The sequence below is a fragment of the Dasypus novemcinctus genome, chromosome 18 (genome assembly GCF_030445035.2).
Source record: "Dasypus novemcinctus isolate mDasNov1 chromosome 18, mDasNov1.1.hap2, whole genome shotgun sequence".
NCBI lineage: Eukaryota > Metazoa > Chordata > Mammalia > Cingulata > Dasypodidae > Dasypus > Dasypus novemcinctus.
Window position 1 is genome coordinate 8,413,181 of NC_080690.1, and position 22,900 is coordinate 8,436,080.

Here is a 22,900-nt window from a genome sequence, read left to right on the forward strand (position 1 = left end):
GCCCCGGGGGCCGGGCCGGGCTCCCGGGGGGCGGGGACTCGCCCGGTGGCAGCCGCGTCCGGGCCGGCGGCGGGCGCGGGGCGGCTTCCTGCAGGCGGCGCCGGGGCGAGCCGCGGCCGGCCGCAGCCACCGCCGCCGGGTGGCCGGGGCGCGGGGGCCGCGGCGCTCGGGCCGCGTCTGTCCCCGCCGGGCGCGCTGCGCGGCCGTCGCTGCTGCCCGCGCTCGTGCCGCCGCCGCCGCCGGTTACGCCAGCCCCGCCGCCGCCCGCTCTGATTCTGCGCACAGGCAGCCCCCAAGCCTGTCATTCTGCAAAAACACAGTTTACTCAACACACACTCACACACACACACCCGCGCGCACACACGCGCACCCTGGCCCCCGCGCGCACACGCACGGAGGGCGCGAGCGAGCAGACGCGCACACCCGGCGAGCCAAGTTCCGCAGCCTGGCATGGCTTCTGGGGACCTTTACGAGGTACGGGGACGCGGGGCGCGGGCGGCCCCGGGCGGCGGGCGGCGGGGACCGGGCCGGGCCGGGCGCGAGCCGGAGTTGCCGAGCCCGCGGCGGCGGCGGCGGCGGCGGGGCCGGAGGGCGGCGGGGGCCGGGCGCGTCTCCCGCCCGCCCGCCCTCCCGCGGCGCCCGCGCCCGCTCCCTCTTTCTCTTTCTCTCGCTCACACACTCTCTTACTCCATCTACTTTGCGGCCTTGGAGGGGAAGGAGGAAGCCGGGCGGCGCCGGGGCGGGGGAGGTAGCGGTCCCTGGGAGGTGCTCCTCGCCCGACGAGCCGGCCCGAGTGCAGAAAGTACAGGTAAAAGTCGGTGCCGGACGTGCCGGGAATGCGGGGGGCCGCGCCGCGCCGCCGGGGGCGCCGGGCGGGGGTGCGCGGCCCGGGCTGGGCGGGGGGCGCGGGCGGGGAAGTGGCGGGCGGGCGGAGCAGGGTCCGGGGGTGCTGCGGAGGGGCGTCGCAGGAGGCAGGTGGGTGGGGGGCGGCAGACCCCGTCCAATTGCGTCCCCCTCCGGGGCCACCAGGCCGCCTCCCTTCTTCCCCCACCTGCTGCCCCGACCACTGGCTCCAAAGACCTCCGGGCTGGGGCGTGGGGGCGGGCTTTGCGGGTGTCATGCCTCCTGGGGGCGAAAGGGGGCGCTGCAGAGGGCGCTCGGAGGGAGGGAAGAGAACATGGAAGTCGGAGGTGGGTGGAAACGTGTTGCTGGAGGACCTCGGATTTGAGCTCTGCTGTCAACGTTCTGCGTCACCTCCGGCAGGTACCTGTCTCCAGAACACAGGTGGTGGCCACCATCGGATACTTCGGAAGCATCTCGGAAGTGGTCAAGGAAGACGCTAGTCAGGCATCTTTGAAACAAAGGAGAAACACCCATGGCCTCTGGGGAGTTAGCTAGGGCTTAGCCAGCTCTGGACACAGCCATTCCTGCCTTGGGATTCTTGGCAGGTGGACAAAACAAGAAACCACCACCACACCCTGGGGAGAAAGCTCCCAAGGAGATCTTGGCCCTCAAGAGAAGGTTCAGCATAAAGGAGCGAAGAGACGAGCCATTTTCAACCAGAAGGCCTGCTGATTCTCCAAGGAACCCACACTTTCCGGAGCAGATGTCAGTTAACACTAGTTCTGGTTCTAAAGGCTCTAGGCCACATGGAGATGAGCATCCAGAGGGGTGAACTTAGCTTTCTGGGTAGACTGTGGGGGCGTCTTTAGGTCCCATAAAGACCAAATCACTCCCCGTGGGCTTTTTCCTCTGGGACCTTGTGCGCAGCTGACACTTTTTCAGTGGTGGCCTGACTGATGGCGTGAGAGGAGAGTGCCCAGCAGGCGTGCAGCATCTAGGCCCCTGTGTCGCTGGGTCTTTGGGATGGTTCTGCATGTGACGCCCAGTCATGGAGTGCTACCCAGTGGGCTCAGGTGGGGCAGATGGATCTCAGTATTCCTTGAAAGAATGACGCAAGTTACCCTCTTCTTTATTCCATCCCTGTCATAATAGAGATGATGTTGGGTAGAGACCTGATGAGGAACCTTGGCATATCATAGTCTAGGGCTCACCCTGTGCCTTGGTCTGTTTCAAGATGGTGGAGCAATTTCTGAAACTTTGAAGCGCAGTGAAATAGGAGGCTTGATTGAGCTTCCTGAAGTATAACCTGCAATATTGGGACATTGGCCCAGAGAAGGTATTGTTCAATGGCCCAGAAAAGATATTGTTCAAGGGCAGAGCTCATCTCTTTGGCATCATGGATTTTTCTACCCATGGAAAGTGAACCATCTTACAGCTGCTGACCCTGCCTGGGTGAAAGTTGCATCGTGAAGGCGTGTTAACAGGACTTTTAGGAGCTGTCAGTATTTCTCCATTTGAAGTTAGGAACTTATGGACCTTCTGGGGATAATTTCTTGTTTAGTGTTCATCTGAAACTGCCCTCCTTAACATTGGTAATTATAGTTGCCGAATGAGTCTGTTAAGAGGGGAGTTTTCACAATGGCCTTAGAACTATCTTAGCACCTCAAGAGTTCTTATTGAAGTCCAATAAACAGGACAATAATAATAATTACTTCTGTGATAGTAGGTAATTGTACTAGATGTTAAATGGTTTTCCCTTGGCTGATTATTTGCATAGTCGTTACTAAAAGAGCTAAATTGCATTACAAGAATATAACAAATGTCAACATTTTGTAGCCTGGGTCTACATTATATAACATAGACCCAGGAATTTAATTTGTTGTTCAAATTTAAGTTTAAAAACAATTAAGAAGTGCTAACTGTACATTTAGCACATATATTTCTAGCTGTAAAATTATTGTGCACTTAAACAATAGGATGTTGATTTAGGACAAATCTTAGAATATCCAGTACATTGATTGACCTTGAAAGGAAAAAAAAAAACAGAAGAGAACAGATTTCATTCTAAGTTATGGTATTGCATTAAGTATTATTATTGAGTGTATGTAAAACAGCTTCTTGTAACCTCTAACCAATAAACCATATTTTGAGTGGGCTAAGAATGATTATGTTTGTAATTGATATATTTCGCCTGTGTGTCTCCTTGCATTCTCTTTGACCATTTATGTGAAGATGTGATTTGGACTGTAAAGATTCTTCATCCTCTCTTTGGTGTTTCAGACAATTAAATTTGAGACAAGAGTTGTAAAGAGTTAATCTTCCTCAAATAATGTTCTTTAGAAATAGGTGCTGATTTTAAAGATGCCAGGAAATGAAAACTTTATGTAATGACCCTCTTCAATCATAAGGGAGAAATGTGGAATCATGCTCAGCTTCCACAGTTTTGGATCTTGATGGATTGTCCTGTTTTGTTGCTCCATCAGTGTTCTCATCATCTTTTGGTGTACTATGGCCATCGCCCATAGGAACCTACTCTTAGCTCTTGGTTGTTCTTACAGTAGGCATCGTTTTGAGTATGAAATGAAACTCCTTAGCCAAATGTTCTGGTCTGCATTCTTCTAAACACATGAACGCTCAGCCTGCGAGCCAGGTCTGGGCTATAGACGGCTGTGCTTCCATGGTGGTTAAGAAAAATGGATTTCAGTACCTTTAGATGAAGCATATGGTCTTTAGTTTTTCAGTGTCCCCAGCATTTCCTATTGCTCTGCACCTGTTCAGCTTTACTCCTTTACATTACCTCAGTGGCTCCAGTAGGAACTAGAGTTTGCAACCCCAGGGTTCTAGTCAATCATTCACTGAGATGTTGGGTTATCAGGAAGACATAGTTGGTGGGTTAAGAAACCCAGTTCTGTTGTCTTGGCCATCTCTGTGACCTCAGCTCCTTGCCTTTCAGATACTTGTTTATTGAGTCAGTGAACAGAAGACTGAGTGAAGTACACACCTTGGGTGACCTTTATGTAGCTTTATGTTGAGCAATACCCTCTATTCTCTTTTCTTCCCTAGCTTATGATGTCCTGGTAGTGGTAACACCATGTGTAGGCGTGGTTCACGTATCTCTCTCTCTTAGCAAGTGCAGGTGGGTCCCATATTGGAGAACCAGATTGGCCTTCATCAAAAGGAGCGCATGCATTTAAGCTTTAACCATGTGGCTTTCTTGTGTTGAGTGGTGTTTTCCACTCCCTCTCCTGTGATTAGCAAGCATTTATGAAGAGGTCTCCTCTTTGTTGGCAGAAATGTTCAAAGGGAATTCTGTATGTCCATTAAGTGAGTCAGGAGTGGTCAAGTTGAAATTTATTGAGATGGTCTTCATAGTGATATTTCCTTTGTGTGCTTGTCAACCTTAAGTTTATATTTCCCAAAGTTCTATTGTAAAAGGATGAAGAATGCCTTATACTTTCTTTGGGGATTAATATACATGTCTCCATGCCAACATATCTTTCTTTCTCTGTCTATTTGTGTATGTTTGTATAATATCTAAGGAAATGTTACTTTTATTTCATTACAAATAAAACATAGAATAATTTTAGTTTTGGTGAAAGAAATTAAGGTAAAAATTGACCTTGCTACAGTGATGAACACAGGCATTTCTGCTCTTGTGCCATATGTGTATCATGTTCTGCAATACCCTACACTAAAAATAGCAGGTTTTATAGGAGAATTGAGGCAGACCAATGAAAACCTATGGAACTTAGTAACCAGAACATTAATGAAAACAAGGACAATTCTTATAAAACTGCAGCTTGGTTAATTGTCTTCCAGTTGGTGTTTGTGCTCAATAGTCAATTCAGCCTTCAACTTGGGCTTGTTCTTCCTTCTGTAGACTGCACAGGACATTCACTTCTAATAGATCATTGCCATCCAAATTAAAATCTGGTGTAGGGCATAACTGCCTTCGTCTATATAAGGAGAGATGTTTTTTTTGCAGCTTCTTCATCTGTAGTTGCAGTTTTGCCACATAGGTTAACAGAGTGGAAAACATAGTGGTTCTTGGGGCCACTAAATCAGCTTCTACTCATGTTAAAGAAAGGCACATATGTGCATTTTCATCTTTGTTCTAGGTCTTCATATATTCAATCTTTCCTTGTGAGAATGCTTGCTTATGATTGCTTCAAAGTATTAGCAAGCTGGGAAGAATCGCAGATGAACTAACATGACTAGCTGTTACACTGACATCATTCCCCTATTTATCAATCATATCTGAAGTAATTACTCTCAAGAACTTGTGTTGTAGTAGTAGAAAAGCTTGTATGTGATATAACTTCTTGTGCCAGTACCAGTATTTGAAGCAGCAAATATTTCAGAGGTAACGTTATCAGTTGAGTTGGAATATTGAACGTATGTAGGGAGTCTCCCGCTTTTTGAAAGTTATTTTAAATTTTCCCCTTTGGGTAGTCATCACCTTATTTTCAAGAAGACATTTATGTCAGTCATCATTGTATAAGGTCATTTCTTCAAGAGCTTAAATGGGCCTTGAGAGAGGGGTTTATGGGGCTCTTTGCAGCCTGACAATTGCTAAGGAATGGTTCAGGTATAGGAATTATTGAAGATCTGAAGCATTGGAGGGTCGCATTTAGATCCCGAGGATACGGGTCTTTCTGCATCTCTTGGAAGATGAGGAGAGGTAGCGATGTGTCAGAATTCATAGCACCATCTTTCTTTCATTTCTTACTCAGAGCACTGAGTATATGCCACGTACTGGGAAGACAAAGAGGCTGTTCTCTGTGCTGCTGCAGTCTGGTGGGAGATATAGTTAAAAGAACAGGTGGTTTACAGTGCAGTGTGAAAAGTGTTAGGCCAGGGGAAGACAGGGTTCTCTAGGAGCATGGGAGGATACATGATTCATCCTTGAGGGACTGAGAGAGGGCTTCCCTGAGGAGGTGATGGCTATTGAGGAATTTAAACTAGGGGATATTTGAAGGGCTTATTACAAATATTTATTGTCTCTTCTGTTTTTGAAAGCAATTTATGTTTATTGTTGCATCTTTGGGAAATATGCGCATAAGAAATAAAATAACTGAGATAATAATTGTTATTCATTTAGCACATAATTGTTACTCAGAAAATACTAATGTGATTTCTGAATTAACTTAATGTAAGCTTTTTTTTGGGTGCAGATACAAAACTGAGAATTGTATTCTATACGTATTTTTATAATTTAAAAACCCCAATTGTGACATACAGTACATGCTATTCTATATCATTTTATTTTCATTTAGCAATATATATTATGAACATTTCCCCTTACCCTAAAATATTACTCTATATTGTGAATTTTAATGACAGGTTAATCTTTTCTTGAATAGGTACCTCCTTCTATCCAGTAACTAATTCCCTGTTTTTGAACATCTAGATTGTTTCCATTTGTAAACTAGTATTACTTACTAGTATTAATTTGAGCATCCATGTACATAATTATTTGTATGCATATCTTACTGTTTTCCCTAGGATAAATTTTGAGAAATGGAATTACTAGCTTGAAGTATGGGAATATTTTTAATATAATCAATACATACTGTCAGATTACCCATCAGAAATGGACAGTGGATTAGATTGGAGGACAACTAGAGATAAGGTGGCCAGTTAACATGTTTCAGTAACTGAAAAGAGATGATGGTGGCTGGGACGAAGGTAGTGTAGTAGGGATGAGAGACATGGATGGAAGAGAAAGATTTAAAAAGAATCAATACAATTTGGTTTATCTGTCAAGATTAGTTTAAGATGCATATATTTTTAAAAATATAAATAACAGTGGTTTATTCTCTTACCTGAAATAAGCTTGGAGTTCAGCAATCCAGGGTTGGTGTGACTGCAATGGAAAGTTCTCAGGGTCCCAGGCTCTTTCTGTCTCTCCTCTTTCATCTTCAGCTTGCGGCTTCTTTTCTCAGGGTCACTTCTTGGTCCCTGATGGTCATGGAGCTCTAGCCGTCTTGAATGCGAAGAGTAACAAAAAAGAGGGAAAGACAAGATTTAAGTAGTCTCTCTATAAACAGCCTTCTCGGAAGTACCATCCAATTCTTTTTTATCTCTTGATCAGAACTTAATTATATGTTGATACAAAGGAATCTGGGAAATGTAGTTTTTAGCTGTGCTCCCCCTCCCTCAAATAAAGTTTGAAGTAGTTTTGAAGAAAAGGCAGGAGTTGAGGGTTAACTTTTTAGATTTCTACTTTAGTCCATTAGGTGGATGGTAGAACCAGTCACTGAGATAGGGGATCCCCGAAGTAGTATTGGTTGACGGAATTAGGGGTGGTAGAAAGGACAATGAATTTGGAGTGTTTGTGGGATATCCAGGTTTAGATGTTCATAGAAGTAGGACTTGGGAGCCTTATTCTCAGGAGAGATACCTGGCGTGTAAATAAGAGGTTGGGAATTGTTAGTGTATAGGTAACATTGACAGCCGAAGAACTTTGGATAAACATGAGGAGGAGTCCAATGACGGAGTACTAGGGAAAATGGGCATTTAAGGGATGAAAAAAGAGGATGAAGATTAGACTTCTAAGGAGTTGCAAGAGAGGAATAAAGAAAAAGAGAGGCTTTGTTGTTTAAGGAAGTCAGTGAAGACTGCATTTTAAGAAAGAGGGAATGGTCAACAGCGTCCTTTGGATGTAGCAACCAGGAAGTCCTTGGTAACCTTTGGGAGGCTTTATTCCATAGCGTATGTTGGTGGATGGGAGAGGGCTTGATTACAGTGTGGTGATGAATGGGGGCTGTGCGGAATACAGGTATAGTGACATCAAATAAGGGCAACTCTTTGAAGAGTATTGGATTTGATGGTGAGAAGAGTGTGAATGTGATATCCAGGAGCGCATTGGGAGAATGAATCAGCCATCTCCATTTCTCGTTCTCCACATCCTCTAATACCTTGTTTGACTTGGACCACAATGTTGTGGTTTAAGTCTTTAGGTTATTGAACCTTCATTCTTATAAGAAGCGATTTTCCGTAAACCCCACAAACCTCTCTCCAGTTGGTGGATGACAGTTGGGTTTGACATCTTCAGTAATTTTGCTGGAGGAAAATAGTGGAATGTGTATAAATGTAGTCATATAAAACCTTCCTAAAGAAACTTTGCTCAAGAATAAGGTCTTGCCAGGTTTGAGGACAAGTAGATAAAATTCTTCATTAAGGTTTTGTCACACCATCATTCTTCTAAGAGGAGAGGTAGGGCAGGCAGAATAGTACTTGGATGCTATTGATAAATCAGTGTGCTGGTCTTTCTGATGAGTCAACTTGGCTAGGCTACAGCCCATAGTTAGCCAATCAGACACTATTCTAGGTGGTGTTGTAAAAACATTTTTGCTTAAAATCTATGACCAGTTGACTTTAAATAAGGGAAATTATCCTATGTAATTTGGGAGGGCTGGATTCAATCAGTTGAAAGGCTTTAAGAGGAGAACTAAGGCTTCCCTGAAGAAGTAGTAATTCTGCCACGGAGAGCAACTTCAGCCTGTGTCTGAAAGTTCCAGTCTGCCCTTGCTGATGTCCTGTGCTATGGGTCTTGGACTTGCTCAGGAGCCCCACCACTGCATTCGTGCAATAAATCTCTTAATATCACTCTCCCACTGGTTCTGCTGCTCTGGTTGATCCTGACAGACACTGTCAGAATTCTTGTCCAGACTCCACTATTTGATAACTGGGCGGCGAGGCAAATCTTTAGTTATTTTGAATGTTAGTTGCCTTTGCTGTAATATGAGCTCTCTTCAATTTTTGCAAACTCTTCTTCTTCTGATTGAGTCTATAGCTACTTCAAATAGACACCTTGTTGTTTTGGTAAGGGTCATCATGGTTTGTATTCCTGTGTGAAGAGGGGCAAGCCTAAAGCTCTAGGACCTAGGCCACAACTGCTAACTCCAAGAACCCGCCAGACACTGGTTTTCTTCCAGACTGGAGTTCTGTGGAGCAGCGCTTGGGGTCATTGGCCTTCGTGGTGTTGGACTTCCAGGGCCGGCCCATTCGGGATCTGAAATCCACTCTTGCCTTGAGTCAGTCTCTGGCTCTGGTAGCTGAGTGAATGGTGGGGTTCGTGGAGTAGCTGCTCTCTGTCCTGACCCATCCTTTCTTGTTTCTTCCTTCAGCTCATTCTCTCCCACCATCGTTGCCCAGTTAGCCTTAACCAGTGGATAAATTCATGACCTCCAATATCAGAATGCTCCTGTGGAAGGCCTGTCAGTTGTCTAGACCATTATATAGCAATGGGTTCCCGAGAAACCTTGGATGGCCATTTGCTCACCATTTTTTGTCCTGCTTTCTCTTATGAAAGGCACCACTCCTAAAATATTTACCCTTGACTCCATTCCCCTATCTTTCCCAGAATTCCTCAGGGTTGATTAGCTGCCACTCTGTTTTATAAGTGATTTAGAGAAGAATTAGCATTGCCACAGTAGGATTCCCTGCATTGAGAGGCAGGCATCCTGTTCTCAGGTTCCTGACCAGGGAATTATTCTCCTTGATTTTCGTTTCCTTGTCTTCTTGTCCAGTGTGTTAACTGTTTGCCAAAGGGCCTTTCTAACAAACTATGGAGATTATACAAATACTGGATTTGAATTTTATTTAAAAAGTCTCATGTTCAGTAATCTACCCAACCATCAAATATTTATTTTGTGTCAGCTATGTGCCTAGGCCTGTGCTAAGAGCTGGAGCTATAGCCATGAATATCTTTTAAGCTATCATTTAGAATGTAATAATTAAAAAAACCAAATGTCTATATGTGGTTGTATATCAAATTTTTAATTCATTGGAGTGTTTCGTATGTTGAAAGATTTATGAGCAGAACTCAGAATACAGCTTTTTCTGTATTCTGTAAATATCCTCCTTTAGTAAGATTGTAGTATCTGTAAAATATGAGGCCTATGCATGCCTCTTCATGTAAAATTGTACAATCAAATATATTTTTTGCAGCACAGCACACCCCACTCAAATGCTACTCCAGGTTCAGGTGATCATTGGTGAATGCTCTTGACCTGGTGTGGTATCAGGTGTGGTAATAACTGAATGCTGAACGCTTTGCAACCTCATATTGCATAAAGGTTAGAGCTGGGATTTATTGAGAGTTCTACATCCTTTCACCCTGATTTTTAAATTTAAGAGAAGAAACAAATGTGAGCAGTTGTTACATGTTGAAGGTTCAATCTTGAAACAAACGTTTCCTAGTACTCTTCTTTAAGGCTTCTGAATCTGTTAAAAGGAAGTGTACAGAAATTGCCAGGAAAAATGATAAGAAGAAACTGAACCAAACCTGATGCCACTTACAATTACTTTTCATGTTGAATCAAAGACTATCTTCTCATTACACAAGCAAATCTTAACTTGGTGATAAAAGAAAGTGATGTTAGTTAAATTTACAAAAGACATTTCCATTAAGCAACTATCACCTGTATCTTTTCTTGTGTGTTAGGGTTCCTCATAAGATTTTGTTTGGGGTAATGGATTCCATTACTAAACTCTACCAGTTTCTGCTAGACTGTAAGCTCTGAGAGTGCAGGGACTAAGACTGTATTAGTCATGATTGTAGCCAGCTCATGGCATTTAGCTGGGATTGCAGTAACCTTTCAAAAAGGTTGAATGAATGAAATATTGAGGATGTCTGAAATCTATGCTTATAGGCTGCCTTTTTCTTTTCTTGAGTGAGACGCCCTTACTGCTTTCTTTATGGCATTAGTCTTTTCCTTTGCTAAGGAGATTCTTCCAGATTGTTCCTGAAATCCAAGTTTCCCATTTTGCCTTCCACTGGATCTTGTACATGTTTATTAGGTAATAAAAGTCTATTAACGTGAATTGGAATATTTGAATCTTTGTCCCTTAGGATGAATGAAGACTGGGTTGAGAATGACCATTCTCTGTAAAGGCCTGCATGTGAGAGAGCCCCTTTCACACCAAGCGCACACAAAGACCAACCTTTGGTTTGCAGCTGCAGCTGCCATTTGCAGCTTTGCTTCTTTTCTAGCCTCAGTGGCTTGGCCCAGTTTGATACATACTGTCTGTTTTACACTGGCCTGCCTGAAACCTGACTCAGAAATGGAGAACAGTATGCAGAGGGTTTACCAGGAAATGCTTGGGAGATAACACCTAAGGAAGTAAGCAAGATGAGATTGGACCAATGGTGAAGCTGACCTGTAGTGAGGTCACAGCTGGTCCTACAGGGAGCTCTGGAGCTGGGATAGCTGTTCAGATATGTCCCAAATTGAAGCAAGGGGTCCAGGCCCTCATATCCCTGTACCAGTCAGTCATTGGCTGCTCTCAGGAAGGGGCATATCCTTGGATGGGGCAGTTCTGTGCAACAAAGCTCAATTCCCTTTGAGGGACGCATCTGTGAACCTTTAGCAGCAGAGAATTTCTAGAAACTGGGGGGATAGGCACATTGACCCTGAAGAGAGGACTTGGTGCAGTATCACATGATCCACAAAGCTATCGTTTCTTGCTGTTCACTGATTGGTGAGTCTTTCTATTGTGGATCCCCTCAAAGAAACATCTGCCATCTTGGTTGTACTTTAGGTTATTGGTACCTCAGCAAAGATGTCATCCGTCACTTGATAGCTATTTGAAGCAACCTGGTCAGGAGTACTAACTGACTGGCCACACATTAGGATCATGCTTGTGATTGCCTTGACCTCTTATATGACATATATGCAGGGCTCACATGCAGGGACATATTTTAGATGCTATATCTTCTGTTTAGTGTCTACCCCTTATTCTTCAAATGTTTTCTTTGACTGGTTCTCCTGCTCCTCAGTTGCCTTTGTATCTTCATCTTCCTCTGCTTGCTCCCTAAAATTTAGAGCTTCTTGGGGCTTTCTTTCAGATCTTCAGTTCTCTTGTTGCACACACTCCTTTGAGTGAACCCCTCTATTACTTTAGCTTCAGTGACCTTCTGGATGATTTCCATCTCTCTGACTTTTGTCGGGAGTTTTCTCTTGAACTCTGGAACTATTCATCTAACTGCATTTGTGTCCTTTAAACTCAAAATATCCAAAGTTGAACTTACTGTCTTTCTCTGCAAAACCTGCTTTTCCTTCTAGGTTTGCAGCATCAGTAGTGCCTTTGTCCACCCAGTTCCCAAGCTAGAAATGTGACCTCCACCATTTTGCCCAGATACCATGTGAGTTCTGCTGAATTAGCATGCTGCATGTTTCTTGAATCCATCTTTTCTTCTTTATATACTGTATCGTCACCCTGACTTAGACATCGCCCATTGTGGAGGTCACTCCAACACCTCGCAGTTGATTTCTCTGTATCTAGTTCTGTGCATTCCCATTTATTTTTCATACTGCACTCACAAGGATCTTTCTGAAATTCTCATTTTATCACGCCTGTAAGTTGATGAAATACCTTTATTTTTTTTTTTTGTTTGACACTTTGCCTTTCTTTTATGAAATACCTTTATGTCATACATAAGCTCTTTGTAATTTAGCCCTGCTCACCTCTTACTGTTTCTCTGCTTGAAGCATATGTTCTATCGAGAGAGACCTAATCTTGGTTTTTTGAATCTTCATTCTTTCTCCTTTTTTATTAGAGAGTTTGTGGGTTTACAGAATGAACATGTCCAATGATCAAAACTCAGCAAAGCTTTGAGTCTTGTTTGATTTCATTGGTGATGAAGAATGAGGTCAGGTGTCACAGTCTTTGGCTGATATCACATGCCTTGACATTATGGGGAACACATAGTGTCTTAACTTTTTTCTTAACTTTCTTCTTTAATCATATCCTTCCAGGGGACTGGGGCACTCCCTTACCACATCACCATGTTTTTATTTGCTTCATTCTTAGTCATCAGTCAGGTCTCATTTTAAACTTTGCTTTTGGCAAAAATTTCCATGACTTCTTTGGATTCTATGGAACACTGTGCTTCTTTTGTTATAGCACTCACTTTAAAATATTGTAATTTAATAGCTTATTGTATATTTTTCTCATTAGATTGTAAGCTTTATGAAGGCAATGGTTCTGTCTTGTTCCATTTCTGGCACTAGCACAGTACAAGCCTCAAACAATATCTTTTTAATGAGAGAATTAATATAAAGTCTTTCATTTATATGAAAGAGTTGGTAATTATCTCAGATTTCTTTACAAACTGTTTGAAGGCGTTTCCAGTCTTTCAGTTTTCCTAAGAGCATATAATTCTTGAGTCTGTTTTCTGTGTCTTTATTGATTAATCAGTGGCCATTACTCTCATGTAAGAATAACTCATTGACAGACTCTAGCTTTATATTAATAAAGATAATGCTGTCTTATATTCAGAAGATTCCTAAATTCTGGTATCTTTTGGTAGATTTGAAGTAATCTCCTGAGTCTTTCACTAACATCTCCAACGCATGATCAAAGAAGGCATTGAAGGACACACATGCTTGAGAGGCTAAACTGGCTATTTATCTTCCCTAAAATCTGAGTACACAATCCTAAGATACAGTTGCCTTGGATAGTTGCCTTGAAAATCTTGATGTCATTATTGTTTCTTATGCAAGATTTTGCAAAGGAGACCAGTGAGGCTCAGCACAGCCTTGAGTCTTATTTCACTCCATTGGTGGTGAAGAATGGAGTCAGAAAAAAAATGGGATCAGGCATCACAATCCTTGAGTCTTATCATAGGTCTTGACATTTTGGGGAACAACTAGTATCTTTATTTTTTCTGGAAATCTCAACCTACTTAGAAGCTGTTGGAATTCAGATCAAGTAATGGATTCCAAAGCACCTGTGGCTTTAAAGAGCAAAGGGCTAAAATTTCAAGTGTCTTCATATTTACATTTCTGTATTCGCTTGTCTGTGTTTCATCTAAAACCATGTTCATTTTGAAGAATATGATATTCATTTATACATGGAGGTATGTGAAATAGACTTTGGTAGGGTCTTTTTCCTTTTTTTTAAAGATTTATTTTATTTATTTCTCTCCCCTTCCCCCCTGTTGTCTGCTCTCTGTGTCCATTTGCTGTGTGTTCTTCTGTGTCCACTTGCATTATCTGGTGGCACTGGGAAACTGCGTCTCTTTCTTGTTGCGTCATCTTGCTGTGTCAGCTCTCCATGTGTGTGGCACCACTGCTGGGCGGGCTGCGCTTTTTTCCCCGTGGGGCAGCTCTCCTTACGGGGTGCACTCGTTGCACATGGGCACCCTTCCGTGGGGGCGCCCCTTTATTGCATGGCACTCCTTGCATGCATCAGCACTGCGCTTGGGTCAGCTCACCACATGGGTCAGGAGGCCCTGGGGATTGAACCCTGGACCCTCCATTTGGTAGGCAGATGCTCTATCAGTTGAGCCATGTCTGCTTCACTGGTAAGGGTCTTACGGTTGCTGGGAAGAGGAAGGAAACCACACATGGCTGCCTTTTGGATAAAAAGTATGTGGTCCTTTCTTCAAACCATAGACCTGATTTTCTTTCTGAATTGATGTATATTTTAGTACTATGAAGAAAATCATAGATTATTTTCTTACTTTGCTTATCAAATAGGCAGAGATGGCAAAGTCTTTTCTATCTTGAGGCACTTCTTTTGTTTTGTTGCTCCCATCCCTCCATCCACTCTGTGGTCGTGTCTATAGTTTTGACTTTTTGGGATGCTGCTACAAACCCCATTCGCTTATCGACTTAATAAATTGCTGTGTATCTTTTGAAGAAACCTAATCTCTGACTCTGAATGATGCATGGAGAGGTTGTTGAGTACTGTTCCCTCTGTTCTTGTATAAAATAATCTTAATAGTAGTAAAAAAGAGCAATAATAGCATTTAATGAGTACCTACTATGTGCCAGACACTGTGCTAAATTCTTGACATCCATTATCTCATTTAATTCTTCCTATGAGATGAGTACTCATATTTTCCCCATCTTATGATTCAGAAACAGTCTTGCAGCACCAGGTGGTAAACAGGATTTAAACCAGGTCATCCAAGGTGCCATGACTCATCTCTTGATAAACTATAAAATGCCCACGATTTTCCTTCTAACTTCCCTTCTTTTGTTGCCAGTTGGTACATCTCTCATTGCACTCTCTTGGACCTGTGCTTTGCACAGAATGCCAGGTATAGGTCAGTAAATGTTGCAGTAAGAACAAGAACAAGAAAAAGGAATATCCTCCCACTTCTCAATGCTTATGGCACGAAAACTTGATTGTTTATGTCATAGTGTTCAAGAGAGGGGTTCCATGGGCCAGCCCGTGGATTGGCATGTGAGGCAGTTCTGTGGAGAGAGCAATCAGGATGGGAGGGTGATGGCTTGATGCTGCCTGAGCAGATGTGTTGTTAACAGGGCTTTAAGCCCGCCACCGCAGGAAAAGTGGTGCTTCCGCTCTTGTGCTTCTGATGGTGGAAGCAGTCCCACATCAGTCTGCCTTCAGCATGGCGTGGAAGACTGAATTCGTGGAAAGTTGGTAAGATTTCTTGGCCCGTCTCATCTCATCTCACCTCGCATATATATGAGCCTCAGTGCATTTTTACATGTGTGCGTTTTGGTTGGTGTGGTGTTTACTCCCTTTCATGGTTGGAATTGGCAAGGATAACTGTTTTTGAAACTCTTTCTTTACTACCATGAGCTGTAATTACAGTTTGGTGTCTGGCAGGCAGTCGTACCTTGGTTATATGGCTGTGGGCTCAAAAAAACCTGGCTTCTCAGGATAATCTCAGGTTGTAGCAAACAGGCCTTCACACGTGGCTTTTTTTCATAATAACAGAGCATAAATAATAATAATCTTGTCTAAAATTAGGATAATATGTTCAAATGAGCAGAAGCTTCTATACCAATATTTAAAGGAATGCAAGGAAGTAGAAAGAGATACGCAGCACTATTTTTTTTGCCATCTGAGTGACAAGCTACAAAGGACTGACTGATTTATTAGTGTACTTTTCTGTGAGAAGCTCTCATCTTGAGTAGAGAGGAAAACAGATAGAAGATAATACAGCACACACACACACAATTTATTTCTTTCGTAGAAGTTTCACACTGAATTGTTTAGGTGACCAGAACATTTCTATTGATTTCAGCAAAGAGCCTTAGAGGTGGGAATATCATAGATGCCATGTGGTCTAGTTTCCACTAGTACATTGTTCACATCGGATCACCTAGCCCATTATGGGAAACCTCCCAAGGCAAGGGGGCACACTACTTTGAAGAGTAGCCTCTTCTGCATTTTTTGTGTAGTGCTGACTCTTGGAAAACGCTTTCTTAAAATGAGGCAAAGTCTGCCTTTTAGTGCAGTTTCCACCTGTTAAGAAGAACAATGAATTCAGTCACCCAGACCTATCAGATCGATTTCCTAACTAGTTCTTGTCCCCCTGATACCCTCCTCGTCCAAGCTGTTCCTTTCTCCCAGCTGGATTAAGCAATAGCCTCTTAACTGGACTCCGGATACCATATCCAAAGATATAGTTTGAAAAGGTTGTTTTAAACATGTCACTTGAAGGCTTCCCAAAGCCGTCAGTGGCCTCCCATTGCTCTGGGGCTAATGTCCCAAATGCTTAACATGATCTAACCCATGTCTACCTTTTCAGTTTTGGTGAACATCACTCTTCCTTTCCTTCTCTGCGTATCAGACTCACTGACACTTCAGCTTGTCCAAATGCCCTTTCCCTCAGAACCTTTGCTCATACTTCTTCTTCTATCTAGTGTCACTTTCTTCACTTTTCAAGTCTAATGTTGACCTAATAGGGTGCCTTCCCTGACCTCCAGATCTTGGATAAATACTTGTTGGCGTTAATGTCTCTGCATCCTGCACATCTCCTCTACAGCACTGATGATTGTCATAGTGAATTATTTTTTGTACTTATTTGCTTAAGGAATGTCTTTGTGGAGACAGAGTCATGACTCTGTGTTCCCAGGACTGAGAGCATCAGTGGTCCTTGTAGAAGTTTTTCCAATATTCCAAAAAGCTCTAGGCTATTAAAAATTCGGAATCTTTTTTCCAGATTAAGCATCATTCATTTTTCCCCTGCTCTGTGCATGGTATATTTTCCCAAACCTTCACCATGTTGCTTGTTTTCCCATGGATATTCTCCGGTCTCTTTAATGCCTTACTTTAAATGAATTACCTAGAATAATTCTTAATTTCATCAGCAAAGGTCATTCTTATTATTTGGATACTGGACTTTTAATTAATTTAGTGCTTTCAACTAATTTAGTCTCAGAAAAAAGAACAGACTACAAATTGTAGAATACGTGTTTAAAAAGAATGAAAACACTAATCTTAGAACTTCTGGGAAATGGATAGAAAAGTACTTGGAAGAAGATTCATAACCTTAAACCCATATATTAAAAACAAAAAAAAATAACTTAAGCATTTGTTTCAAAGAGTTATAAAAAGAATGTTAGAATATGGGTATAAATATAAATAAAAGCAAAAAGTTGATAAGGTAGCAATGAGAATGATACTAGGGCAAGTGTATTGAAGAGTATATTTAGTATCTTTTGAAAACCATCTTGTTATTTTGTCAGGTCATATGACTCTTGAACTTCATGAATTTTTCTTCGTACAAGCACTCCCAAATACTGGATCTAGAACCTGTACTAGCATAGTTGTTTTTTCAATTTTCTCATCTAAATGTGTATTTTACTATTGTTAAATTTCATCCTCTTACATTCCTGCCTTTTAGGCTACTGGAATTATTTTGAATTTTGATTCTATTATTTTTCTGATTGGATGTTCTTTCCAGCTTGTGAGAACTTTTTGTTTCTGGGCTTTATGTGACACAGAGAAGTATGTTAGGCAAGCAAGTGCCAAGCATGAAATCCTGTGAGACTCTATCAGAAATCCCTGATCAAATTAACCATACTTGCTAACCAGTACTCTTCTGGTATGCTAGCTAGGTAAAGGGTCCACTTAGAAACGTTCTGCTATTGTTGATATTTTCTTTCTGTTTCTCAGGCTAGCTAATCTCAATAGACCTATCTTCAAATATGCTGATTCTTCTGCCTGCTCAAAACTGCCATTAAGCTCCTCCAGTGAATTTTTTATTTAAGTTTTTGTACTTTCCAACTCCATAATTTCTATTCAGTATTTCTTCATCGTCATTGTCTTCTTCTTTTTAGTAATTTTAATCTCTTTATTGATATTGTCTATTTGGTGAGACATCATTCTCACTCTTGCCTTTATATCTTAGACATGGTCCTTTTAATTACTTTAACATATTTAAAATATCAAAATATCTGATATAAAGTCTTTTAATAGGTCCATCATCTGGGCTTTCTTAGGGACATTTCTATTGATTGTTGTTTTCCCCCTTTGTTCATTCCATACATTGTTGTTTCTTTGTAGAGCTTGTAATTTTTAATTGAAAACTGGACATTTAAAATAATATAATATGGCAACTCTGGAAATAAGACCCATCCCCACCCTCCAGGGTTTGTGTTGTTGCCATTTGTTTTAGTAGCTAATGGGACTGTTCTGAACCAATTCTGTGAAGTTTGTATTTTTTTGTCATGTGTGGCCACTTAAGTCTGCACTCAGCTTAGTGGTCATGTAATAATTGGATAGAGACTTCCTTAAATACCTGGAACTAGTAGTCTCCCAATCTTTGCCAAGGAGCTATGTGTGTATCTTGGGGGCATTCCTTCAATACTTAGCCAAGCAATTGTCAGCCCTGCCTTAGCCCTCACCTCCTGCTTGTGCAGAGGCTCAAATTCAGCTAGGGATAAGAGCTGAGGGTCTTCTCTGGCCTTTCATTAGGATATGCACAGCCCTGGGCATGTGCATGGCCTTCCAAATTCCTGGGAATATGTTGGGCATCTCATTCCCTATATTTTCCTTTTAAGCTTTTGGGTTAGTCTATTGTTCGCCTCAGCTTTTATCCCTTGCTTCAAGAAGCTGCAAAGTTAATCAGTTGCCTCTGGTTGTTTTCGTCAAATGCTCCTAGGGAAAGTCTATTGTTCCCGCTGAGGGGTTCTGACTGAGGTCAGAGACCTTGTAGTGGGGTCTTCCAGGGACCCACTGGGCAATAATGATAGTTTTCTGGGGATGGGACTTTAAAGGAACTCCAACCTCATTCTGCGCCCCTCCAGGGGCTGCAAGGCTGCTGGTTTTCAAGGTTACCGTGGAGCTGGTGAAGTGGAAATGGAAATAGGGCAAGTGAGAAATACCAAAAGCACATTGCTCTTGCTGAGATTCCCCATTTTTCTTGAATAAATGCTCCCTGGATTGCTGCAAATGTTTGGTTAATTCCCAGAGTTCTGAAGAAGTTGATTCTGACAATTTTTGCCAGTTAATGCTTTTTTTGGAGGAGAGGATTTTTGGAGGTCCTTACTTTGCCATTTTCACTGACATTACCCCTCAGGCTATTGACATTTTATAGTCTTATTCTAAATGATATAAGAGATTTTGTCAGATGCCTTGTTGCTTTCAAGAAATTGTAAATTGGTGTCATTTTCCTTACATACCACTCTGCCATTCCTATTAAAGGAGGAAATGAGATTGGTGTGAAGCACTTGCTTGCAGTGTCTCCATGTTATAGAGAAATCACTCCAATAACACTTGTTGAGAAATCGCTGTACGTTTTACGTACATCTATACACTGACCTTTTAAAAAATCCCCCCAAAATTGGATTTTTACCAAGAATTTACAGAGAGCACCTTAGTTAGCAGTCTGTAAACTAGGAGAATCAGGGTATGTATCTAATTCTTCAGTATTTTAAATAGTGCTATAAATAAGCCTTCTTTATAAATTTTTGTATACGTTGCTGATAATTTCCTGATGGCAAGTTTCTAGATACGGAAGGTTAGTGGGTGTGCCCTTTATAAAGACTTGCTAATCCTGCTAAATTATTCTCCAGAAGAACGTGCTTTTCTTCAGAAAAGATGAGCTTGCCCTCCAGAAAGGATATTGCCAGCAGGGACTGGTCTGCTTATTTCACCAGGCTCTCAACACTGCTGGTATTATTAATGCAATTTGCGAGGTGTTTTTCATTCCTTATTGCTGTATAAAGATTCTTAAAACTATTGAAGGCTTTTATTCTTATCTGTCACATACATTAACAAAAATATTTATTTTTCTTTCTGGTTAGGTATTGATTTTGCCCTTTGAGGAATTTTCTTCAAGGAGAATAAATATATTAGTTTCTGGGGCTCCCATAACAAATTGCCGCCAACTGGGTGGCTTGAAACAATGGAAGTTTAGTCTTTCACAATTCTGGAGGCCAGAGGTCCCAAGTCAAGGTGTTGGCAGGGCCACCTAGCCTCTGAAGGCCCCAGGGAAGAGTCCTCCCCGCCTTCTCCTGGCTTCTCCCGGCTTCTGGTGGCTTCTGGCAATCTTTGGTGTTCTTCGTCTTATGCCCGCGTCACACCAGCCTCTGCTGCTTCTCTGTGTGTCTATGTGTCCCCTCGTCTCACGGCACCAGTCATTGGCTTTAGGGCCCACTCTGTTCCAGGATGATTTCATATTGAAACTCACAACTGTTTACATCTACAAAGACCCAATTTCCAGATATGGTCACATTCTGAGGTTCTAGGTGGTCTTGTATTTTTGGAGGACACTATTCAACCAACCCACTGTAGGGACACCTGGTCCCCCAAATTTACATCTGTCCCACATGCTAAATGCATTCGCCTTGTCCCCCACCCCCAAAAGTGGTAACCCATCGCAGCGTCAACTCTGAAGTCCACAATATCATGTAACGATACCTCGGAGAGCCCCCATCTCATCATCTACATCATTTAGACCAGGTATGAGTGGGACTTTGGATGTGGTCCAGCCTGGAGTGAAATCTCTGTCTATTTGGGGACCTTTGAACTTAGACAACAGGTTATGGGCTTCCAGAGTACAACGGCAGGAGGGCATAGGATAGCCATTCCCACTCCAAAAGACAGAAAATGGAAGGAGGAAAGGGCTCACTTATCCCAAGCAAGCTCAGAAACCAGCAGGGCAAAGTCCCTTAGGTTTCAAGGTGGGGCGTGCAGCTGGAGGCCTTCTCCTCTGCGCGGGGTGCCAGCCCGGCCCGGTCTCGCGTCTCTTCCTGCTTCCTCTTCCCACTCTTCAACCCACTACTGTAACTAACAGTAACTTAAACTGTTATGCCGGATAAATATTTTTTTCTGTGTTTTCTTTCTCTTCTCTTTTCCCTCCTCCTTCCCTTCCTCCTTTCTTTCCTTGGAAGGGGGCTGGAGTGGAGTGGCTTTCTCATGCCAGGATATAAAACCATAGATGTTTAGTCTTTTCTATTTATTTTATGGCTTAATTTTTGCCCTTAGAGCTTTATTATGGCTGGGATTTGTTTTGCTGTATTATGTGAAGTAGGAGTAGGAACTTTGCCATCGTTCATCTATTGTTTCAACACTATTTAATGAACGATTCATTACTTTCCCATCGATCTGAAATGTCAGATTTATCATGATGAAATTATCACTTATGTTAAAATGAATTTGTTCCTGGGCATTCTGCTCTCTGCAGAATTCCTGCATGTTTAGAATACATTTTATTTGGTAATTCAAGCCTACTTTCATAATTCTTCTTTTCAAAATGTTTTGGTAATCACTATTGCTAAAGTTCTGAAATAAAATCCAGTACGATTCTTCTTTTAATTGCATTAAATTTATAGATCACTTTGGGCAAAGTTAACACCTTTGTAATATTGAGTCTTCTCATTCAAAGAACATATAATAATTCTTTCCCTTTATTAAAACTTCCTTTTATATTCCATAGTATAGTTGTCTAGTTTACTTGATAAAGATCCTAAGTTCATTTCTAGTTAGTTTAAATTTTTGTTGCTTTTGTAAAGAAGGTCATTTTCCATTTATTATTATTATTATTTTTAAAGATTTATTTTATTTATTTATTTAATTCCCCTCCCCTCCCCCGGTTGTCTGTTTTCTGTGTCTTTTTGCTGCGTCTTATTTCTTTGTCCGCTTCTGTTGTTGTCAGCGGCAGGGGAAGTGTGGGCGGTGTCATTCCTCGGCAGGCTGCTCCCTCCGCGCTGGGTGGCTCTCCTTATGGGTGCACTCCTTGCGCGTGGGGCTCCCCTACGCGGGGGACACCCCTGCATGGCAGGGCACTCCTTGCGTGCATCAGCACTGCCCATGGGCCAGCTCCACACGGGTCAAGGAGGCCCGGGGCTTGAACCGCGGACCTCCCATGTGGTAGACGGATGCCCTAACCACTGGGCCAAAGTCCGTTTCCCTCATTTATTATTTATTATTGTTTCTGTTTATTTTTTGGAATGGAAGTTGTTTCTTTTTTTTTTTTTTTTTTTTTTAAAGATTTATTTATTTATTTAATTCCCCCCCCTCCCCCGGTTGTCTGTTCTTGGTGTCTATTTGCTGCGTCTTGTTTCTTTGTCCGCTTCTGTTGTCGTCAGCGGCGCGGGAAGTGTGGGCGGCGCCATTCCTGGGCAGGCTGCTCTTTCTTTTCACGCTGGGCGGCTCTCCTCACGGGTGCACTCCTTGCGCGTGGGGCTCCCCTACGCGGGGGACACCCTTGCGTGGCACGGCACTCCTTGCGCGCATCAGCACTGCGCATGGCCAGCTCCACACGGGTCAAGGAGGCCCGGGGTTTGAACCGCGGACCTCCCATATGGTAGACGGACGCCCTAACCACTGGGCCAAAGTCCGTTTCCCATGGAAGTTGTTTCTTAATGTTTGTTTCATAACTGTTCACCTTCTGAATTCTTAGTAATCTAATATATTTCATTCCTTCCCTTTGAGAATTTTATGTGGATAGTCATATCATCCTCACATAATATTAATCTTACCTGTTCTTTCTATTGGTTATACCCTTCTATATTTTCTATTATTTTATTAGCCAGAATTGCCAGAAAATGCTAAATAATAGTATGATAGCAGACATCCTTGTCTTGCTTTTGATTTAATAAAAATTCCCTTTGTTTCACCCTTGATTAAGGCAGTGGCGGTTGATATGAGGTAGGTATTATTTTTCATGTTAATTGATATCTGTTAATATTAAGTTATTATTTTACCTGTTTTTGTTTTCATTTTAACAAGGTATGAATATGACATTTTATTAAATTTTCTTTGATAGTTATTGAGATAATCTTAAAATCTTCCTCTCTGCCACTTGATGTAATTTAGTAACAGATTCCCTAAGGCT

At 42.3% G+C, this 22,900-nt stretch overlaps 1 protein-coding gene across 5 annotated transcripts in view; it reads left to right on the forward strand.

Annotated features, from left to right (window-relative positions):
- Positions 1-22,900, forward strand: part of CDYL2 (chromodomain Y like 2) — a 260,570-nt gene that overhangs the window by 40,026 nt on the left and 197,644 nt on the right. For 2 of the 5 annotated variants that reach the window (XM_058279664.1, XM_058279665.2), the window contains exon 1: positions 147-474. The exons of 1 other annotated variant lie outside the window; for it this stretch is intronic. In XM_058279664.1, the coding sequence (XP_058135647.1) occupies positions 451-474 (24 nt within the window). In that variant the 5' untranslated portion in view covers positions 147-450. Of the gene's footprint in view, positions 1-118; positions 475-680; positions 809-22,900 lie in introns of those variants that run through there. 2 more of the 5 variants (XM_058279666.2, XM_058279667.2) reach the window with 2 other exon arrangements.